The 21,994-nt window shown below is 47.8% G+C and overlaps 1 protein-coding gene across 2 annotated transcripts in view; it reads right to left on the reverse strand.

Moving 5' to 3' along the window:
- Positions 1–486: 486 nt before the first annotated feature.
- Positions 487–21,994, reverse strand: part of Armh1 (armadillo like helical domain containing 1) — a 42,108-nt gene continuing 20,600 nt past the window's right edge. For both annotated transcript variants that reach the window (XM_037202862.1, XM_028893241.2), the window contains 10 exons: positions 20,190–20,258; positions 18,201–18,367; positions 15,144–15,340; positions 13,528–13,612; positions 2,232–2,354; positions 2,088–2,160; positions 1,322–1,451; positions 1,140–1,217; positions 805–886; positions 487–728 (listed from right to left, as the gene is read on the reverse strand). In XM_037202862.1, the coding sequence (XP_037058757.1) occupies positions 610–728; positions 805–886; positions 1,140–1,217; positions 1,322–1,451; positions 2,088–2,160; positions 2,232–2,354; positions 13,528–13,612; positions 15,144–15,340; positions 18,201–18,367; positions 20,190–20,258 (1,123 nt within the window). In that variant the 3' untranslated portion in view covers positions 487–609. The remainder of the gene's footprint in view (positions 729–804; positions 887–1,139; positions 1,218–1,321; positions 1,452–2,087; positions 2,161–2,231; positions 2,355–13,527; positions 13,613–15,143; positions 15,341–18,200; positions 18,368–20,189; positions 20,259–21,994) is intronic.

Below are 21,994 nucleotides of genomic sequence, written 5' to 3' on the forward strand. Positions count from 1 at the left end.
CAAGGCAAAAGGCAGGAGAGAAGCAGGTGTGTGATAACTTAGAGCAGCAGTTCTCAACCCGTGGGTTGTGACTCCTTTGCGGGTCAAAGGACCCTTTTATGGGTGTCACCTGAGACCATCAGAAAACAGATATTTACATTACGATTCATAACAGGAGCAAAATTACAGTAATGAAGTAGCAGTGGAAATGATTTTATGGTTGGAGTCCCCACAGCATGAGGAACCGTTTTGAAGGGTCGCAGCATTAGGGAGGTTGAGAACTACTGTCTTAAAGGATCAAGGGCCTCCACGTAAGGCCACAGTGTGCCCTGGAGCTCTTCCAGAGCCTCAGTGACCCTTCCCTTGGGACCTGCTTTTGATAAGTGGGAGCACTCCCGAACCCCATCACACAGCTCTTATCGCTCTCCGTTCCCTTCAAACTACACAGAACGAGATATCGAAACTCTTTATTAGACTTCGGCAGCAGCGGCTTCCCCTCTTCCCGCTGCATTTTCTGTCTCCCAGCTTCCCACCCAGAACCAAGTGGCACTTTCTTCAAAGCCTTCCTGCTGGCAGGCAGGCTTCTGCGAGGCACAGCCTTGGCCTTCCTGGTTTGCCCGGGGGTTCCTGTCACTCCTTGGGTTCTGAAGGACGCCTCTCAAAGTGGGCGATGTATTCCACCTCGTTCATATCTCCAGGACCCATGAAAAAGCTGAAGCAGCTGTTGGTGCCTTCACAGAGGTGTAACGCTGCGGGCAGCGAAGGCCAGCATGAGCCTGGTTGCTGCCTCTGCCTGGGCTCTGGGTCCCCTCACCCTCTGCTCACCTTTGGTAACATTGACCTTGTTGGCCGCCAAGATGTCCGCCTGAATGCTATCTATTTTTGTGTACAAGAGCTCGGCGTTGTTCTGAGGATAGAAGCAGGAGGAGCCTGGCTGGGCACCAGAGCGGTGTGCTCCTGGAGTGGGGCCTGACAGGAAGGTTAGCTGCAAGCAGAGCTGCTGAGGCAGGAGGTCCTGTCCCCAGCTTACTTAGCTAGGGCAGGGAGGGACAAGAAGACATTGGGGGGGGGGGAGTCAGGAGACTAGCTTCATTCTGTGCACAAGGGGACTGGTTCCGTCCTGGGCAACTGCTGAGGCTGCTGGGAATGGAGATACTTACAAGGAAGAGCTGGTAGAGTTCCTCCCCCATGGACTTGCGGACGTGTTCCTCCACCAATGGGAACATCTGCACAAAGAACTGCGGCAGAAGGTGGGGGCGGGGGTGGCAGGACAGTGTGGGTATGGGCTGACTTGACTGCCCATGCCCTGCATTCTGCCCCATGCACACCCCAGCCCAAGCACCTCTAGTGTGAGGCTGGCCAGCCTCTGGCTGTTGCTGTGGTCGGTGTTGCCCATGGCCGTCATCAGGCTGTGGACCACGCGCATGTGCAGCAGCTCCTCGGCCAGTTTCAAGTCACCGCGCGCCAGGATCCTTGTGCGGAAGGGTGAGAAGACAGGAAACGCTGGGGACGCAGGAAGGAAAGGAGCCCTTCACCCCCAACTCTGAAGCCTCCCTCTCTCCAGCTGGGAAGCAAGAATGCCAGCAGAGCCTGGATTAGGGGAGCACGCCTTCTATCCCAGCACTAAGGAGGCAGAGGCAGGTGGATCTCTGTGAGTTTCAGGCCAGTCTGTCTATGTAGGGAATTCCAGGACAGTCTCATCTCCATAGGCTCTCTAAAAACAACAACAACAACAACAACAACAAAAACAAACTAACAAACCAAACGAAACAATGAGCTGCAACTCTTTCCTGAGAAGCCCATACCCACACTATTGTGTCGGTATTTCTCTCTTTCTTTCTTTCTTTTTTTTTTTTGGAGACCGGGTCATACTATAAAGCCCTGACTGGCCTGGAACTCACTATGTGGACAAGGCTGGTCTTGACCTCACAGAAATCTGCTGGCCTCTACCTCCCAAGTATATGCCCAGCCTTGTGTCTTTTTTTTAAAAAAAATTAAGCTATGTTATGAGCTGGGCACAGTGGCACATGCTTTTAGTCCCAGGGCTCAGGAGGCAGACAGTATCAGGCTTGGCTTGCTGCAATCACCCACTCCCTCTGCTGGCCTACCCAATGGTCTTGGCAGCTGCAGCCTGCTTCAGGAACACTGGGAGCTGGGTGCTGATCTGGAGAAGCGAAGGGTCTGGAGAAATGAGGGACCATTAGCCAGGAGCCCTTTCCCTCCTCTGGGGCCGTCCCCACCAGGAGTCCTACCAGTGAAGATCTTGGCCTGCAGTCTGGAAGTCTCCTTGACTGGTGGGATAAGCAGGGCCACAAGGCCCTTGAGCAGAGGCAAGCGCACGTCGTAGTGGATCAGGTCCTTTATCAGCTCGATGGCTGGGGGAGGACAGAGGTGCTGGAGAGGCCCCTGGTCCTTCAGGACTCTTCACTACCTTCTTCTGTTTTCAAAGATTTATTTATTTTATGAGTATGAGTGTTCTATCTGCAGGCCAGAAGAGGGCATCAGATCCCACTATAGATGGCTGTGATCCACCACGTGGGTGCTGGGAACTGAACCTGGGTCCTCTGGAAGAAGAGCCAGTGCTCTTAACCACTGAGCCATCTGTCCAGTCCTCATCACTACCTTCTCCCCTGCCCTCTCCATCACCTCTCCCAGTGCTTTCTGGGGCTCAGCACCTGGGAAGGCCTTCTATGGGGAGGTTACACTTCCTTCCTGCCCTTCTGGAGCTTGTGATTAGACACCAGCAAGAGGAGGAGTCAGAGGGAAGGAACGGGGTGGTGAGCCCACCCAGGAAAGGCCTGGAGGTCAGAGCTGCAGGTCTGAGGCCCACAGAAGTGAGATGCCATCAGCTTGGAGGAATTCAGGTTTGATGGAGGAGGAAAGGGCTGAGCTAGGACAGATTTCATTTATCTTTTAAAAATTTGATCCCTATGGACCAAACCCAGGGGCTCCTACATTCTAGGCAAGCACTGTACCGCTTAGCTACATCCTCAGGCCTGGGCTGGGCTTTTGTTTTTTGAGACTCCCCGTCTTACATCGTTGCCCTGAGGTTGATCCCCAGAAACCAGGTAAACATAGGAGAGAACTGACTCCACCAGGTGTCCTCTTCTGACCTTCACAGGTGCAACCATGGCATGCTAATGCCCCCCAACATGCTTGTAACCCTAATACTTGGGATGTAGAGGCAGGAGAATCAGGAGTTCGAGGCCATTAAAGAAAAAACAAATGTTATCATTTTTACTATTTTCTACAGAGAAAATATTTTCCAGTTTCAAATAACTCTGGACTTTGGAATTATAACCTGTTTTTATGTTAAAAAAAACATGTAAGTGAAAAATGCTGAAGGACCACTGAACTCGATGTTGTATTTACATATCATTTTCTGTATAAAATAATGATTATAAATGTTTGTTTAAAAATGGGGGAAAAAAGGAAAAACCAAGTAGCCAGGAAAGGTGCCTAGAACACCTGCTTCCTCCACAGACACTTCCTATAGGGAGATGCCTATAGTTCCTGCACTCCAGAGGCTGAGGCAGGAGGATTGTGAGTTTGAGGACAGTTCAGGCTTTAGGTAGATCAAGACCCTGTATCAATATGTGTATGTACACACACACACACACACACACACACACACACACACACACACAGGCACACATGCACGCGCACATGCACACGCACACATGCACACACATTTTGACAAATCCAGAACACGATTCTTATGCCGCTCAGCATGGTAGTACAGGCTTGTACTCTAAGCACCTTGGGCAGAGGCAGGAGCATTGTGAGTCTGAGGATAGCCTGCACTATATAGCAAATTCCAGCCTAAGTTGGGCTACACAGTGAAACTCCGTCTCGAACCAACGACCAACCAGGATGGAACAACAGTGACCACGGCCACCCCCTGCCCTTTGGTCTGGCTGCCACTTCTCTGGTTGTGTTTCATGGAGGTTCCTCAGGTACTCTCAACATCAGTCCCTGATGCCCATCCCCTGTAGCTGTTACTCAGACGGAGTTCTTGGCATTTTTGTTGTTATTGTAGTGGCTGTGGCCCAGGGTCTCACTATGGATCCCTAGCTGGACTGGAACTTGTTATGTAGACCAGGCTGGCTGTGAACTCACTGAGATCCTCCTGCCTCTGCCTCCCCAGTGCTAGGATTCCTGACTGAACTGCCATAGCTGACTGCTTAGATGTTCTAATGGAACCATAGAGCCAACAATATTGTACAGGGACAGGGTCCAGCCCTGAGGTGGTGTAGAGCACTTGGGCCCTCTATGGCTTCTCCCAAACCTTATGTAGACAGAATAATAGTCAAGGGTGCCTCTAATGCTTGGCAGCCATCTTGGGCAGTGGCCGGTATCCAAACTCTCAAGTCTTTCTTACGGCTCAGCGGCTGTGTGTCGGTTGGTCGGTGCAACTGAGTTTGGATCTGAGCACTTTGGCTCCTTTTATCTGACCGTGTGTCACTTTGTCAGCTCCAGCAGGATGCCACAGCTGTGCCAGGACACCCTGGGGAAATGTGTCTGAGATGTGAAGAGAGAAGTGACTGGGTGGCCGCTCAGGACCGAAGTGAGTGGAAGAAGATGTGTGATGTGATTCCCTGGCCACAAGCAGCGGTTCCTGTAAGGTAGAGTCACGTATTCCAGGAGAGAAATCTCTTCTTCTGCCAACCCGCTTTACACTAAACGCTCCGTCTTCATTAACTGTGTAACTGTAACACTAGCAGCTCCTGGCACAGATGAAGATTTATTCACGGAGTCATTTCTGATTGTTTTCAAATTCACAGCTGCCACTGTTTATGCCCACAGAGAAGCAGCAAGGCCTTGCTCAAATGTCTCTCTGAGCAAGCAGTTACTGAGCCCCCCACCCCCACCCCCCCCCCCACCCCCACCCCCGGCCAATACTGCTGGGGCATGTGCTCGCTCCAGGACCCGTGCTGAGGAAATGCCAGTGCTCACCAGATACAAGGTGCTGCCCTCACAGGCTGTGGACACTTAGTTCAAGAGGAGAGTCATTCCTCAATTCCAGAGAATAACTAGAGTCCACAATGGACATAATAGCAATACTCGGGAGCTGGAGGGTCATTGTTTACTGCGTAGTGAGTCTGAGGCCAGTCTAGGCTAAGACCCTGTCTGAAAAAAAACAAAAACCAAAGCAAGCGAACAGCCTGTCTGCACCAGAGTGCCTCATGTTTCCCTGCTGATCCCTCTTTGAACAGATGAAGGAATTGAGAACAAGTGGCCTCCTCAAGGAGCCAGTGGACAGGAAAGCTTGGGCGGTGGGCAGGGTAAATGTTCCTTGGCAGAAGGATGTCAAGTGGCCCAGTTATACACACACACACACACACACACACACACACACACACACACACGCCAGTAGGGGTGGTATGTGCCTTTAATCCCAGCACTCCGCATGGAGAGGCAGGAAGATCCTGTGAGTTGGAGGCCAGCCTGGTCTACAGAGTGAGTTCCAGGACAGCCAGGGCTACACAGAGAGACCCTGTCTTGGGTGGGAGGGCAGGAAGTGGCCCAGCACCTGGGAACCCTGGATACTCCATATATTGGGGAAAAGTAAAATATCCCGCTTCGTGGTGTGTGTGTGTGTGTGTGTGTGTGTGTGTGTGTGTGTGTGTGTGTGTCCAACGTTAGAGTTGGTTATCAGAGAAACCGAAAACCTCTGTGGATGGGAATGTATGAGTAAGGATGCCGCTGTAAGGGACTGACGGCGTGAAGGGATCTGGAGTCATCAGCCAGTGTCTACAAACAGGATTCCTGTGACATACTCTCCTCTTTGTCCTGGGAAGATCTTTCCATGGGAAGAGGAGTTTGGGGTCTGACCTCACCCAGACCGACCCCATCACAGGAGCTTCGTGCCAGAACACCCTTGCTTCCTGCCTCCTCCTCATCCTCCCAGAACCTGCAGTCACTTCCTGTCTCCCTGTAGCTGGAAGCCTGGAGGCCTTTGTTTCTCTCTACGTAGAGTTCAGCTAACCAGCACCTCCCTTGAGCCTCCTCTGTAGAATCTGGTTTAGGGAAGTAATACGATTTCTTTTTCTGTTAATCTGTCTATAAATATAAATCTATCTATAAATATAACCATTTCATAGATCAAGATGAAGAAGCCTTTACAGTGGACAGAATAGATCTAAAACTTCTGTACACATTCAGCCACTTCCAAGGTGCCCACATATTCTCAGGCAGCAGAGGAATTCTTTGCTCCTAGAGTCTTGGGAAACCAGGGCACCAGTTTACTGTGCACGTCTAGACAAGACTGCCACCTGCTGGCTGTACTGGGGAAGCGCGCATCAACACAAATTCTCTTCCAGCAGAATGAGCTTGGCAGGCTATCCTTGACCAGTCACATGCTCTCTGATTGTGTGTTCTGCTACCCTTTTAACTTCATCCTATTCAAATACTAATGTTGAAGCCCTAAAAAGAGACTAGTTCACTACTTTTTCACGACATCATAAAGATCAATGTTGAAAACTGATTGCTTGATGATTAGACACAGAGCCTTCACTGTTTTAGTTATATAGCTCAAACTGGCCTTAAACCTGTGGCAATCCTCCCGCCACAGCCTCCTTCATTTGGGATTACAGGGATATGCCACCATGCCTAGCTAAAAATACTTTTAGAAAATGATTTTTTAAGGGCTGGGGAGAGCCGATGAGATGGTTCAGGTTCAGTGGACAAAGGCACGTGAAGCCAAACCTGACTAGCTGGGTACTTCTCCAAGGACCACATGGTGGGGGGACAAAAGTCCTGTCCACTGTCCTCTGACCTTCACAGCCCTGCAGCATGCACCTGTTCCCCCATAAATAACAAATACAGAAATGTACTAAAGGGCAGGAGAGAGTCTGCGGCTAAAGCACTTGGCAGGCAAGCTTGAGAAGCAGAGTTCATGTCTCCAGCACCCAGGTAGGTGCTGGGGTGGCATGATGGCCGGACTGGACTCTCAGCACTAGGGAGCTAGAGACAGGGGCCGCCAGGGGCAAGCTGGCTAGCCCAGTTCACACTGGTGAGTTACAGGTTCAGGGAGAGACCGCAATACGTAAGGAGAGTAGTGGAAGAAACCATTTGATGTCATCTTCTGACTTCCATATGCACCTGCACACATGTGGGTACACACACGAGCTCACGCATGCACACAAGCATGCACGCACACACACACACAAGTTTTAAAGTCTAGCAAGATGTAGTAAGCCTATGGACGTAGCTGAGAGAAGCTGAGACAAATGGGTCATGAGTCTAGGAGTTCAAGGCCATCCTGGTTAATTCAGTAAGAATCGGCCAGAGATACAAACAAAAAAAGCATTATCATTATTGTTAATGAATTAATTTGGAGACAGGGTCTCTCTATGTAGTCCTGGATGTCCTGGAGCTTGCTACGTAGAGCAGGCTGGCCTCCTATTCATAGATCCTTCTCCTGCCTCTGCCTCCTGAGTGCTGGGACTAAAGGTGTGTCACAAAGCCCAGTTCTGAAAGACCCTAGCCCTTCAGGCTTACACCTCCAAGCCTCTGGAAAAGAGAAAACTTCAAGCACCAGGAAATGAGAAACTAAAAATCTAGTTCCAAGGGCAACCTGACTTAGCCATTGTTCAATCTCCCCTGCAACCATATAACAATGTAAAAAGATTTCTGTTAAGAGATGCGCTCGACTGTGACTGGGATAGTTGCAGGTGTTCCAGGAAGGACCACCGTGACCTGTATGTAAACTCCACTCCCGCCCTGATACCCGCCTTGAGGTTTCAGGAAGAATGTACCTGTTGATGTAACTGTACCCCCTCTGTGATCACTCTGTAACCAGACCATGATCTTGTGACACGAAACTGTATGGGAATTGTAATCTCGTGGGTTTTGTGGGTTTTTCCTTTATAAGCCATTATGGGGCTGCAGTAAGATGTGGCTCTTGCTCTCAGGACAAGAGTTTGCCCTTCTGTACAGAAGCTTTAATAAATTCCTCGTGCTTTTGCATCAACTGGACTGGAGTCTGGGTTCTTGGGGCGCCCACTTGTGACCCTAAAAACTTTGAGTTCCAACAAGTTCATTATTATTTTTAAAGGCCAGAAAAATCAATGAAGCATTAACAATATGAGCTATTGCTGTGGCATACATGTTGATGGGTCAGGAGTTATGGTGACATGTTCTCTCTCTCTCAGGTCTCCTGAAGTCAGGCTGTATGTACTCAAGCTTCCTATGTAGCTAAGGATGACCTTGAATTACTGATCTTACCAGTTGGTTTGTTTAAAGACAGGGTCTTTGTAGCTCAGGCTGGCCTTGAATCTTTTTTTTTTTTTTTTTTTTTTTTTTTTTTTTTTTTTTTTGCTTTTTTTGAGACAGAGTTTCTCTGTGTAGTTTTGGTACCTGTCCTGGATCTTGCTCTGTAGACCAGGCTGGCCTTGAATTCACAGAGATCCGCCTGGCTCTGCCTCCCGAGTGCTGGGATTAAAGGTGTGCGCCACCGCCACCGCCCGGCTGCAGCAAGTGTTCTTAATCACTGAGCCGGTTTCTCCAGCTTCCTCCTCTCCTGGACAAGTACAACCAGCCTGTGATGTGAAGTCCTTCTAAGAACTGAGTCAAACATCATGGTGGGGAAACTGGGAACAAGTTTGCCTTGGGATTTCTACCTGGACTCTAGATAACCAACTGTATAGTAAAACTTTTCAAATGCTAAAAAAAAATGTCACAGTTTCAGTGCTAATATAACTGGGTAGATGTGATGCACTTGTTAAAAAAACTGGATTTGGGAGTCTGGGAGTCTGTGAGATGATTCAGTGGTAAAGGTGCTTGCTGCCATGCCTTGACACTCAATGCGTGCGTGCGTGCGTGCGTGCGTGCGTGCGTGCGTGTGTGTGTGTGTGTGTGTGTGTGTGTGTGTAGGTTAGAAGACAACTCGGAGAGTTTCTTTTTTTCTCTCTCTCTGCCTGACATCTCTCGAGGGTCCTGCTGGGTTAGTGCAGGAACTTCCAGCCACTGATATCACTGTTGTACTTTGGGGCTGATGAATCAGCCACAGCTTCAACTTCCTATAGGACATGTGATCATTTAATTAGTACCACTAGGCTAGTGAATTCCAGTTATCAGTTCAGTTAGGAAAGATTTTTATTCTCCAAAGGACCATTTTTTCTAAATTTATAAATAGTCATTTTTATGATAAAATTATTTATTACACTATTTGTCAGTTTTTCAAGGAGTTTTGTTTTTCATAAAAACAGTGTTATTTGGCCAGGCACAATGTCACACGCCTTTAATCCCAGCACTTGGAGGGAGAGGTAGGCGGATCTCTGTGAATTTGAGGCCAGTCTGATCTACATAGTGAATTCCAGGACAGCCAAGGATATAGAGAGACTTCGTCTCAAAACACCAAGGGGAAAAATAGACAGAGTCACACCATGTAGTCCTGCTGATCTCTCCATTCCTTTGCCTCAGTGCTGGGAGGTGTGTGTGTGTGTGTGTGTGTGTGTGTGTGTGTGTGTGTGTACATCACCATGCCCTGTCTTAGTGCTGGGGGTTACACGTGTGTGTGTGTGTGTGTGTGTGTGTGTGTACATCAACATGCCCTGTCTCAGCGGTTTTCATCAGATAGTATGGCAGTTTTTAAAATATGGCTACCAGTTTGAAAAGTTTTGTATGTATTACCTGTGTATGATGTGTGTGGGTGTGGAGGTACATGTGCCACAGCATGTGTGTTACGCTCAGAGGACACGGTGAAGTCAGTTCTCTCCTCCATCTTTTTTTTCCCCTTAAGATTTATTTATTTATATGAGTGCTCTATCTGCATGTATGCCTTTAGGCCAGAAGAGAGCATCATATTCCACTAGAGATGGTTGTGAGCCACCATGTGGTTGCTGGGAATTGAACCCGCGTCCTCTGGAAGAACAGCTAGTGCTCTTCCCCGCTGAGCCATCTCTCCAGCCCCCTCTCTCCTCCATCTTTATGTGCCTTTGGGGAACTAAGCTCAGGTCATCAGGTTTGACAGCAAATATTTTTACCTGCTGAGCCGTCCTGATGGCCCCACCAACATTTTAGTATGGTTTTTTGTTTTGTTTTTTGTTTTTGTTTTTTGAAGGATGGAACCTACTTTCCTGTGAGTGGGAGCTGGACAGGCTTCTTGCTGACAGGACCAAGTAGAAGAAGCATACAGGTAGAGAGCTCTTAGGGCATCTTTCTTGTTCTGTCGACTACTCTCTCTCTCTCTTTTTTTTAGGTATTTTTATTTATTTACTTTCTAATTGATCTATTTTTTTTATTGTTTTCATCTTTAGTTCTCTATTTTGTAGGTGTGTATGTGTGTGCAAATAGGTACATGCGTGCCATAGTACTCCTATGGAGGTCAGAGGACAATTTACGGGAGTCAGTCCTCTGCTTCCACCATGTGGGTTCCAGGGACCAAATTCAGGTCCTCAAGCCTGAAGGTGACCGTCTTTGCCTGCTAAGCCATTTTGCAGGCCCTTGGAAGGCCTGAAAGCCCTTCCTTTCCTCTCTCTCTTTTTCCTCTGTGTCTCTCTCTGTCTCTGTCTCTGTCCAGGATCTTACTGTGCATGTAGCCCTGGCTGCCTTGAAACTTGATTTCTAGACCAGGTTAGCCTTGAACTCACAGAGCTCCAACGCTTCTGTTTCCCAAGTGTTGGGACTACAGCTGTGGCCACCACACCAGGCTGGATCTCTCTGAGGGATATCACTGCTGTGTTGTGAAGACCACTCAGCAGCCATAAGCAGAGGTCTCATACTGAAGAACGGAGGCTCTTAAATGCTGGGATTACAGGTGTGTATCACCATAGCTAGTTCTGACTCGTGATCCTTGCGAGGTGACTTCTGTATCATTCCCCATGGGGCCATGTGACTCACTCCAAGACCTGGGAAGACAGTATGGCAATGGAGCAGGAAACCTGAGTCTTTTCCATAGTACCTGGGTTCAGCTGCCAGCACCCACATGGCAACCAGCAACTGTCTGTAACCCAAGTTTCAGGGGATCCAGTGCCCTCTTTTCAGCCTCCATAGGCATCAGACATACATGCAGGCAAAACACTCATATCATAAAATAAAATAAAATAAAAATTAATTTGATTTACATTTAGCTGGATGTGGTGACACATGCCTTTAATAGGAGCATTTGAGAAAAAAAGACAGGCAGACTGTGTGAGTTCCAGGACGACATGGTGAGACACTGTCTCAAAAAATAAAATAAAATAAAATTCACAAACTTATTTGTTGTGTGTATTTGTGTGTGCACACATTCCACAATGTGCCTGTGGAGGTCACAGGACAACTTGTGGGAGACAGTTCTCTCCTTCCATGTGTAGACCAGGGATCGGACTCAGGTGGACGAGCTTGGTGGCATGTGTCTTCACCCACTCAGACATCCCACCGGCCCTGGTTTGTTTTGGAGACAGGGGCTTCCTAGCTCAGGAGGCTGGCCTCAAGCTTTTGGGCTTTATCCTCTCCAGGGAAAGGACACATAGCGAGTACCTGGTTTTGTCACTTTAAACTGCTAGTTCTGATAAGTCCCCTCCTGCCACCAATTCCTGGAACAGCAATCTTTCCCGAGAGGAAAGTGTCATTTTTCACTTCAAAGCAGTTATAAATGGAGATAAATTCCAGGCAGGACCACTTTGGAGAAGTCCTTTCTTAGTTCTGATTTTGGCTTCCTTAGCCTAAGTGGGATGGTCATTAAAGGAACTCTGAAGTCTTCGGTGTGATAAAAGCTCTGACACCAGCAAGCTTAGGTCAAAGGCACCCTCCCTTGCTCACTTGACTGTTCTTCTGAGTGAAGCGGGTCAGGAGTGAAGGTGCCAGAACTCCTGGAGTGAGTTAAGACGGCCCTGACCACAGCGCTGCTTCCCTCCCGTGCCCAGGGGCATCGACCTCAGTGACAAAGTCACATGAACCTTGCATCCTGCATTGGTTTAGTGTGTGTGTGTGTGTGTGTGTTTGTGTGTGTTTGTGTGTGTGTGTGTGTGTGTGTGTGTGCGCGCGTGCAAATGCAAAACACCCAGGATCCTGATCTCCACTGGCCCCAGCTGTGGCTCCAGCTGTGAGCCACATCTACTGTGCCTGGATTCACTTGTGTTCATTCACATTCATTCATTCATTCATTCATTCATTCATTCATTCACAATCCTGACTCTTGGAACAGATGCCAGTGTTAAGATCACAGTAGTTAGCTGGACGTAGTAGCAGGCAGAGGCAGGAGGATCAAGAGTTCCAGGCAAGGCTGGGCTGTGTTTCAAGACCAGGACCACCTAAAAGAACCAGGGTCCAGCCCAGTCTGGTGGAGTGTGGGGAACAAATGAAGTCCTGAATGAATGTGTGTCATTGATCACAAGTACAGCCACCTTAAAGACCCCAGAGCCTCAGAGCACGGAACTAGCGAAGCCTTCCCTGGTGAGGCTCAGGGGAACGGCAAAGGCCTCCTTCCCCAGGACCAAGTACAAATCAGGATGAGTACTGCGGTCTTGAGTTAAAACCAGTGTGTCCAGAAACCATCACCTCTGCTTCCTCCTCCCAGATGTTCACAGCCTGAGACGGCTGCCTCTGGGCTCAGATGCATGGAATCAACACGGCTTATGGCACTCTCCATCAGCGTGCCCAGCCCACCCGATTCCAGCCTCCCTTCCCCTGTCTGTCTGTCCTTGCTCCACTCTTCATTGCTCAAGTCAGGTGTCCAGGACCCAGCCGCTGAGGTCACAGCAGCGGTGTGGGCTCAGAGTCCCAGCAGGGAAGCAGAGTGGAGAGGCTTTGTGAGCTGGGGACCAGACTCGGCCCCGTGTGGTGGCGCTGCGCGCCTGTCATCCCAGCACTTGGGAGCTGATAGAGAGGACAGAGAGTTCAAGACCAGCCTAGACTGCACAAGAGTCGCCAAAGGAAAAAGAAGACAAACAAAATTGAGAAGCATCACCAGATACTTCACCATTCACTCCCTCTGACAGTCTGGAAGGCTGCCGGCTTTGTCCTCCTGGGACTATTTTGAGAAATAAGTGAAACAGCCTATGGAAGGTCAATAAATGAAAACTTATGGATGCCATTAACTAGTCCAAATTAGTTTTCTTTCTTTCCTTTTCTTTTCTTTCTTTCTTTTTTTTTCTTTTTTTTACAAGAAAGACATTCCCTGGGGGTGTTTTTTGTTTGTTTTGTTATGAGACAGTCTTATAATGTAGCCCTGGCTGGCTTGGAATTTGAGATTCTCCTGTCTCAGTCTGGGGATAGAAGGAAGTACCACCATGTTAGGCTTTCCTTTTCTTGGCGTTTGAAGTCCACCCCAGGCCTCTGCACACTGGAGCATGCTATCACTCAATCACACCCTCAGGCAGGGGCTTCAGTGCAGACAGCCAGAAGCATGTGAGAGACGCTCTGGACCTAGTCGGCTCTAACCACTGCTCAAACAAATGAAATCTACCTACCATTTTCTGAACGACTTGCTGGTTCACACTAAACCAGCCTTTCCTCGGTTAATGTTATTTTAGATCCTCAGCAACAGGCTCTTTACGACTGGAGGGAGACTCGGGGAAGGGCCTCTCGCCACCACCTTTGGTGACCTGGAGGCCTCCTTACCTTCATACTGGACCTCCAGATGCATTGTGTCCAGGACCTTCAGCACATAGTCCACGATGCTGGGGTGTGTCGCCCCAATGATTGACTACAAGACATGAGGGGAAGAGAGTTGACTCTTTGGGTCTAGAAATGCAATGAGGACCCCTAGACAGCCGGGCTGGGGTGAACTGACTTTCTAGTCTTCAGCTCAGGAAGCCTTCAGCCAAGTCTCCTGGCTGCCTGTTAAGACATGCAGGACCAAGGGCTGAGACTTCGGCTGGGGGAAACCTCCTCATCCTAGATCCTGGAATCTTCTTTTTCTGAAACCTCACCTTTAGTTTTACCTCTTCAGACTTTACCTATACCACACGCACCAGCTACTGAGAAGACAGAGCCATGTAAGCAAGGCCTACCAAAGTACTGGCCGAAAGAGGCACTGGGTGGGAACTCAGGGATCCTCTGGTCTGAGCTGCAGCCCCCCTCAGCTCTGGGGAGTTTTTTTTTTGTTTTTGTTTTTTTTCTTCAAGACAGGGTTTCTCTGTGTAGCTTTGCACCTGTCCTGGATCTCACTCTGTAGACCAGGCTGGCCTCGAACTCACAGAGATTCGCCTGCCTCTGCCTCCCAAGTGCTGGGATTAAAGGCGTGGCACCACCACCGCCCGGCAGCCTGGGGAGTTTTATTTACTCCATTTTCACTTGTTATTAACTGTTTGTGAGACCCAAACTGCTGTCTTCATCCTGGCCCTTTCTCCGGAGTTTCAGCCTTTAATTTTCCATGGCCCGGTGGCCTCTCCAGTTCTGGGCAGTAGTTCTCTCTCTCCCTCTCCCTCCCCACTCTCTCTTTAGTTTTTCTTTTTCTTTTCTTTTTTTGGTTTTTCAAGACAGGGTTTCTCTGTGTAGCTTTGGAGCCTGTCCTGGAACTCACTCTGAAGAACAGGCTGGCCTCGAACTCAGAACTCAGAGATCTATCTGCCTGCCTCTGCCTCCCAAGTGCTGGGATTAAAAGCGTGCAACACTACCGCCCGACTTGATGTCTGTTCTTAGTTCTACACCTTCTGTCTTAGAAATGCCTATCCACCTTGGTCACCTCTGCACCCACGCCCACCGTTCAGACCCCTTTGTCGTCTGCCGCCCGCCAGCCTGTCCTCGGGAGCACTTGTGAGTTTTGACCGTTCATGTCAAAACCACATTCCCCTCCTTAGTAGGCATGTGCCACCATACCCCAGACCTGACTCCACTCACATTCTAGGGTAGAAGCCAAGAAAAGAAAAGAGCTTTTGTAATCAGAGATATCTGGCCTCTCCACTCCCACACTGCCTACAGAAGTACCACACTTCCCTCCCTGTCAAATGGATGCCTTTAATCTTTCTACAGTTCCCTAGTCATCCTTGTTGCTTGTCTCAACCACTTTGAAGTCTGCCAATATCTTTCTGATCCTTAAATAAACAGGACAAATCACTCTGCTGGGAGACATGAACTCGCTGGCCCGCCTTGGCCTTCGGAAGTGATGCTGATTGAATATCAGACAGGCAGTGGGAGGCTGAGCTCTGCCTCTCAGGCCTGTGGGGGCTGCTGGGAAAGGTAATTGTAAGACTACCCCATGTGAATCCGAACTGCAGAGCATAGCTGTGGCTCACCTGGGCGGTCCTGAGAGTCTGCAGGGCCAGCTGCTGGGCTTTGGGGGACCCACAGGGCAGCAGAGCGATTAGCCCTTTATACACTTGATTCTGGTACTTGGGGTTGCCATGGACCAGTGTGTCCAGCAGAACCTGCACTTCCTCCTGGGTCTCCTCTGATTTAGACTTTGCCAGAAATTCTGCTATGGCTCTCACACCTGGACAAAGAAGAGAAAATGCTAAATTGGATAGGATTTAGGAAAACAATTCCCATTCCAGGTTGCATAACGGGGATTGCTTTAAGAGCTTTTCAATCAAGCTTGTTGAACCAGAGCAAAGCTAAGGATCAGTTTTCTTTCTTTCTTTCTTCTCTTTCTTTCTTTCTTTCTTTCCTTCTTTCTTTCTTTCTTTCCTTCCTTCCTTTCTTTCTTTCTTTCTTTCTTTCTTTCTTTCTTTTTTTTTTTTTGGTTTTTCGAGACAGGGTTTCTCTGTGTAGCTTTGCGCCTTTCCTGGGACTCAGTTGGTAGCCCAGGCTGGCCTCGAACTCACAGAGATCCGCCTGGCTCTGCCTCCCAAGTGCTGGGATTAAAGGTGTGCGCCACCACCGCCCATCTTTGGGCTTTGTAAGTTTATTTTAAACTTCAAAACACAGTTTTGGTTTCTGTGCTGGTCCTATAACCCTTTCTCACCAGACTGTAGGTTTTGCTTTTTAAGACAATCTCACTATGTATCTCTGGCTATCCTGGAACTCACCATGTAGACCAGGCCTCAGATTTACAGAGATCTGCTTGTTTTTGTTGTTTTGCTGTTGAGATCTGTTTGTTTGTGTTGGGATTAAAGGTATGTACCACTATACCCAGCTGACTGTAATCTTTTTAAGGACAGGGCCTTTTATTGGCTTTCCAATGTGTGGACCAAATTTCCACACAGAGCCTGGAAAGTTGAAAACAAACAAACAAACAAACAAAAAACCCAACCAACCAACCAAATGTAATTCTTACTTGATAACTGTTCTTATTGTATATTGTTTACTATGTTAAAGTTAAAAAATCTTTCTTCCTATTTAGACAAAAAAGGGGAAAGGTTGTGAAATATTTGTTTAACTAACTAGGTAAAGATGTGTTACATTTGTCTATGTTGCAGAATATTTGTTTAACTATGAAAAGATGTGTGGTAAGCCACGCAGGCCTTTAATCCCAGCACTCAGGAGTCAGAGGTAGGTGATCTCTGTGAGGTCAAGGCCAGCCTGGTCTACAGAGCAAGTTCCAGGACAGCCAGGGATACACAGAGAAACCCTGTCTTGAAAAACAAACAAATAAACAACAAAAAAGAAAAGATGTGTTGTATTTGTTTATGCTGCATTTGTTTAACTATGTAAAGATGTGTTTCACCTCGCCTGCCCATAGCACCTGATTGGTTTAATAAAAAGCTGACCAGCCAATAGCTAGGCAGGGGAGGGATGGGCAGGGCTGGCGGGCAAAGAGAATAAGTGGGAGGAGGAATGTTGGGGAATATTATTTTAAGGTATGTTACTTTTGTTTATGTTGCATTTGTTTAACTCTGTGAAGCTGTGTTGCTGTGCCTGTGTAAAACACCTGATGGTCTAAAAAAGGGTGAATGGCCAATAGCAAGGCAGGAGAAAGGATAGGTGGGGCTGGCAGGCAGAGAAAGAATAAATAGAAGGAGAAATCTGACAGGGAGGAGAAGTAGCCAGAGAAGGAGGAGGACTATTAGGGGCCAGCCACCCAGCTACACAGCAAGCCACGGAGTAGGTCTAAGATGTACAGAAGTAAGAGAATGGCAGGAAAAGCCTGGAGGTAAAAGTAGATGGGATAAGTTAAGGAAAGCTGGCAAGAAACAAGCTAAGCCAAGGCTGGGCATTTATAAGTAGTAATAAGTCTCTCCGTGTTTACTTGGGAGCTGGGTGGTAGGCCCCCAAAGAGTAAAAACAAACAACAACAGAGGAATCTAGGCTCGGGAGAGAACAGGCAGGAAGAGAGGAAGATGCCCGGGGCCAGCCAGGGGGGCAACCGCCAGCCAGCCAGACACAGAGGAAGCAGGAGAGCAGGACATACAGAATGAAAGAAAGGTAAAAAGCCCAAGGCAAAACAGATGAAGAGAAAGAGGTTAATTTAAGTTAAAAAAGCTAGCCAGAAACAAGCCTAAACTAAGGCCAAACATTCATATCTAATAATAAGTCTGTCATGACTTGGGGGCTGTCAGTCTGAGAAAATATGCTATATTTATTACTACTACTACTACCACTTCTACTATAGGGTCTCATGTTGCCCAGAGTGTCCTCAAACTTACTGTGTATCTGGGGATGAGCTTGAACTTCTGATCCTCCCACCTTACCCCTCCCCCAATTCCTGCGATTGCAGGTGTGCACCCCACACTTAGTTTTAGGGACTGTACTTTTCCTCTTTCTTTCCTAACACCTTTATATATACCCAGCACAGTAGGCATCAATAATCTTAAATGATTACTCTTTTTAAAGTTTAGTTCATGAGTGTTTTGCCTGCATGTATGTCTGCACACCACTCATGAGTCTGGTGCCTGCAGAAGCCAGAGGAGAGTGCCAGATCTCCTGGAACTGAAGTTCCAGACATTGTGAGCCATCGTCTTGGTGCTCGGAATAGAGCCTGGCCCTTCTGAAAGAGCAGCAAGTGCTGTTAACCACCGCTATAGCCCAAGCTGTATTTATTTATTTTTAGCTTTTTGAGACAGAGTCTCTCTAGGTATCCCTGGCTGTCCTGGAACTCCTAAGTAGACCAGGCTGACTTCAAATGCACAAGATCATCCTGCCTTTGTCTCTCCAGTGCTGGGGTTAAAGGTGTACCACTGTCTTAGTTAGGGTTTGAGCAAACGATGAATCCGGGAAGCCATAAATCTGGTCTTTTGGTTGTGACGTGGACAGAGCAGCTCATGGAGGGGGAACTGTATCAAATGCTTCCTCTGCACCTGGCTGTCCTGTGATAGCTTTTTCCCCTGGCAGTGTGGGTGCTGTCAACTCCAACCAGGCCCAGGAGATGTGGTGTCCACAGGTGGGCACGCCCAGGTGGGCACGCCCAGACCTACCGTAGCTTTCACAGATGAGTTCCTTGTACTTTCTTCCAGTATTTGCAATAATCTGAAGTAGTTTGATGGATTCCTTCTTGTCCTCTTCTTTGATTTTCTCTAGGCCAAGTATTTCCAAGAGTGTTAGGACACCTCCAATCTCAAGAAATTCTATCAGGTACCGATTGCTGTCCAGAGAGGAGACCACACAAACAAGATGCTGGGGGGTGCTGTAGTTGGCATTTTCTCTGGGCTGCCAACCAGCTCCCAAATAAAGACACGGAGACTTCTTATTAATTAAGAATGCTTGGCTTTAGCTTAGGCTTGTCCCACTAACTCTTTTAACTTAGTTTAACCTGTTTCTATTGATCAATGTTTTGTCTTGGGGCTTTTTATCTTTTTTTTTTTTCATTCTCTGTGCCCTACTTTCCTGCTTCCTGTGTCTGGCTGCCTACACCCTGGCATCTCCTTGGCGTCCTTTTTCTTTCTTCTCCAGAGACTAAATTCTTCCTACTTACTTACTTTCCCTGCCCAGAAGTCCCGCCTATACCTCCTCCCTCTCCATTGACTGTTTGCTTTTTATTAGAACAATCAGACAGGCAAGGTAAAACAGCGACACATCTTTACATAATTAAACAAATGCAGCACATCTTTGCATAGTTAAACAAATATTTCACAACATAAACAAATGCAACACATCTTTGCATAGTTAAACAAATATTCCAAAACAGGGCTCCTCAACACTGAACCAAAGGCATCTAAGGAAAAGGTACTGTCTTCACAAACTTGCCTCAGACCCAGGAGATGTCCACAGATAGAGACAATTGTTTGGATTTTTAAGTTTTAATACATATTAAAATTATTAAACTATATAATATAAAACATTAAAATATATCAGTATTATAATGTATGTATGTATTCACTTTGTAGACCATGCTGCCCTCAAGCTCAGAGCTCGACCTTCCTCCACCTCCCAAACGCTGGGATCAAAGGCGTGCGCCACGGCCACCCAGCTATTTATCTGTTTAGATTACTTCTCACCATGCTGTCTTGAACTTGCTATCCTGCCTCAGCTGCTGGAGACACTGAGATTACAAGCACGTGCTACTGTGCCTAGCCAAGGAAATGCTGGAACTAAATCCAACAGGCATCCTTGGCTTTGTCTCTTTCTAGTCTCTGGGTCTGCATTCCTGCTTGTTTTGGACAGGGTCTCATTATGCGGACTAGGACTGCTATATGGATCAAGCTGGCCTTGAACTTGCAGTGATCTCTTACCTCTGCTTTCTGCCTACGGGGATTATAAGTGTGAGCCCCACAGCTGTCCAGCTTTTTCCTATCCCCTCCCCTGCCCTTCTCTCCCCTCTCCTTTCTTTCTTCCCAGTCCCCTTCTTTCTACAATGGCACTTTACTTGTCCCTTGGTGAATCATGCTTCCTCCACTCAAGGGCCATGTGGATTTGGTGGAGCAAGTGTGTGACAGAGGATGGCATCCTTCTGACTGCAGAAGGCGGGTAAGTGGCCTATGCTGGTTCACCTAGAAGACCCCACGGGAATAACCACGCTCTCTTGCAGGTGTACTTGAGCCACAGGGATGGTTTCTGGAGGGCCCGAGGACCCCAGGACACAGAGGCCTCTGAATATGGGGACTGACTGAGAAAAGGAGAAAGAGAGAGAAAGAGACCAAACCCTGGTGAACTTAGTAAAAACCCTGGGTCCGATCAGGCCTGAAATAAGTACATCCACCCTCTGGGCTTTTTCAGCTAAGTGAGTCAATAAATCCCCAGTTCCCTAGTCTAGTATAATGTGTTTTTTATTTTACTTTTTTTTTTTATATATACTCAACCAACATGCTGACTAGTGAAGAGTCAATGGGGAACGGGATGGAGGAGAGACAAGAGCAGAACATAGTTGTCTCTGGGCTCATCCTGCTGGTACCTAGAACCCGTGGCCTCATGTGGACTGAATGAGTGTGACTTGTGGCTGAGATCCAAGTCTCTGGAATGGGACTTACCTGCTCACTGCGGACAAGAAGATGCCAATGGACCTCAGGATCTTCTCTAAATCCAAGCCAGTCATATAGCTGCAGCGGAGTTAAGGAGTGCTCCCAGGTGGCTGCCCGGGACCCAGGATGAGCAAGTGGCTGACCTGTGCCCTTTATCCTAGGGGAACCACTGGCTGAAGGACAGAGCTGTGTTGGGGTGCTACCTCCATCCCTGCTCTCTAGGAAGTTCTTCCAGGGCAGTCAAGCCATGTGGGCTCTACAGTCTTCCGAGGGAGCAAAGAGGCTCCCGTAAATCCAAGTGTGTGGAGAAAATGATGGCCACCTTCTCAGGCCTCTCAGAGCTACAGCCGGTGGTGCATCCTTGCGTCTCGGCACAGCTCATTATTTTGGGCCTCATTCCTAGACTTCTCTACCAAGAATTAGATTCAGCTGGGAGTAGGGGCGCACACTTTTAATCCTAGTACTCGGGAGACAGAGGCAGGTGGATCTCTGAGAGTTCAAGGCCAGCCTGGTCTACAGAGTGAGTTCCAGGACAGCCAGGGCTACACAGAGAAACCCTGTCTCAAAAAACAAAACAAACAACAAAAAAGAATTAGCTTTATCATTAATTCTCCATTCTGTACTTGCTCAAAGTTTTACACTGGAGGTCACTATTCTTATGAAGAATTGCATGGCTTCCTAATAAGAATAACAGGAAATGGAGGAAAAATTAAACTCTGATTTAAAACAACCTCAGTATTTAATGTTATTTTTTAATGCGAGCCTTTGCAAAAAGCCTCACTGTAATAAAGCATCCAGAGCACGCTTCGGCTCAAATGCAAGGTATGAAATCAAGCCACAGCAGAAAGGGAGCCAGTCAACAATTACTAGGCTCATAACACATCACAGGCTCTTAGAACACTTAAGAAATTAGCTGGAATTATTGCAGTCCATGAGGATGAGTGAGAGCCTCCAGGACTGATACAGGCTAATGTAATGGGCTGGAGGTAATGGTGCTTTGTTGGGGGGGTGCTGGTGAGGCAAATTATCTCTGCTGCACCCCAGTTCCCAGGATGCCAATAGAAGGAGAGACAGATTGGCTCATTAGGAAAGGCTTTTTACTGCAAAAACAGGGTCTGCTCTGGAGCCAGGCTCCCTGCCTGTTGCTATTCTAGCTGGGGCCAGGTTATTAGCCACATAGTAATCTCTCTATTGCTACATTGTCCCTCTCTTTCTCCAGTCCATTCCCGTTCCGTCTTTTTCTGAAGTTACTAGCTAGGCTGACCGACTTGTCATCTTTCCCCTGAGTCCCAGGCTAGTCTTGATTTCAGTCACTTAGTATTCATGTGTTTCCTCCTCCCTCCCTCCCTCCCTCCCTCCCTCCCTCCCTCCCTCCCTCCCTCTCCTTTTCCTCCCTTTCTTCCTCCCTCCCTTCTTTTTGAAAGGGTCTTACTAGTCTAGAACTCAAGATGCTCCTTCAGTATCCTGAATGCTGGGAACACAGGCGTGCGTCACTATACATAGCTCTACTCAACCTTTTGTAATACATGAGTGGTACAGAGCTCAGGGCCTAGGACATAAAAAGACTCAGTAAATGGCAGCTAACAGTGTCACTATTATTTTACAAATCATTGGTTGTGCTGATCTGTTAAGATTTAAGAGTGACGAAAGGTTTAGGCTTATGTGATTAGTTTTGCAAAGAATAATGATGTTGTTATATTGGTTTGTTTTCCTTCTAGGTGATAACTGGAGGATCTCTAACCAACTATCCTGTCACTTTTACTAGGTTACTCCTAATGGCAGGATCACAAACAAGGTAAGACATGGATGATTCT

Source organism: Peromyscus leucopus, chromosome 2 (assembly GCF_004664715.2).
Source record: "Peromyscus leucopus breed LL Stock chromosome 2, UCI_PerLeu_2.1, whole genome shotgun sequence".
In the NCBI taxonomy this organism is placed as follows: Eukaryota; Metazoa; Chordata; class Mammalia; order Rodentia; family Cricetidae; genus Peromyscus; species Peromyscus leucopus.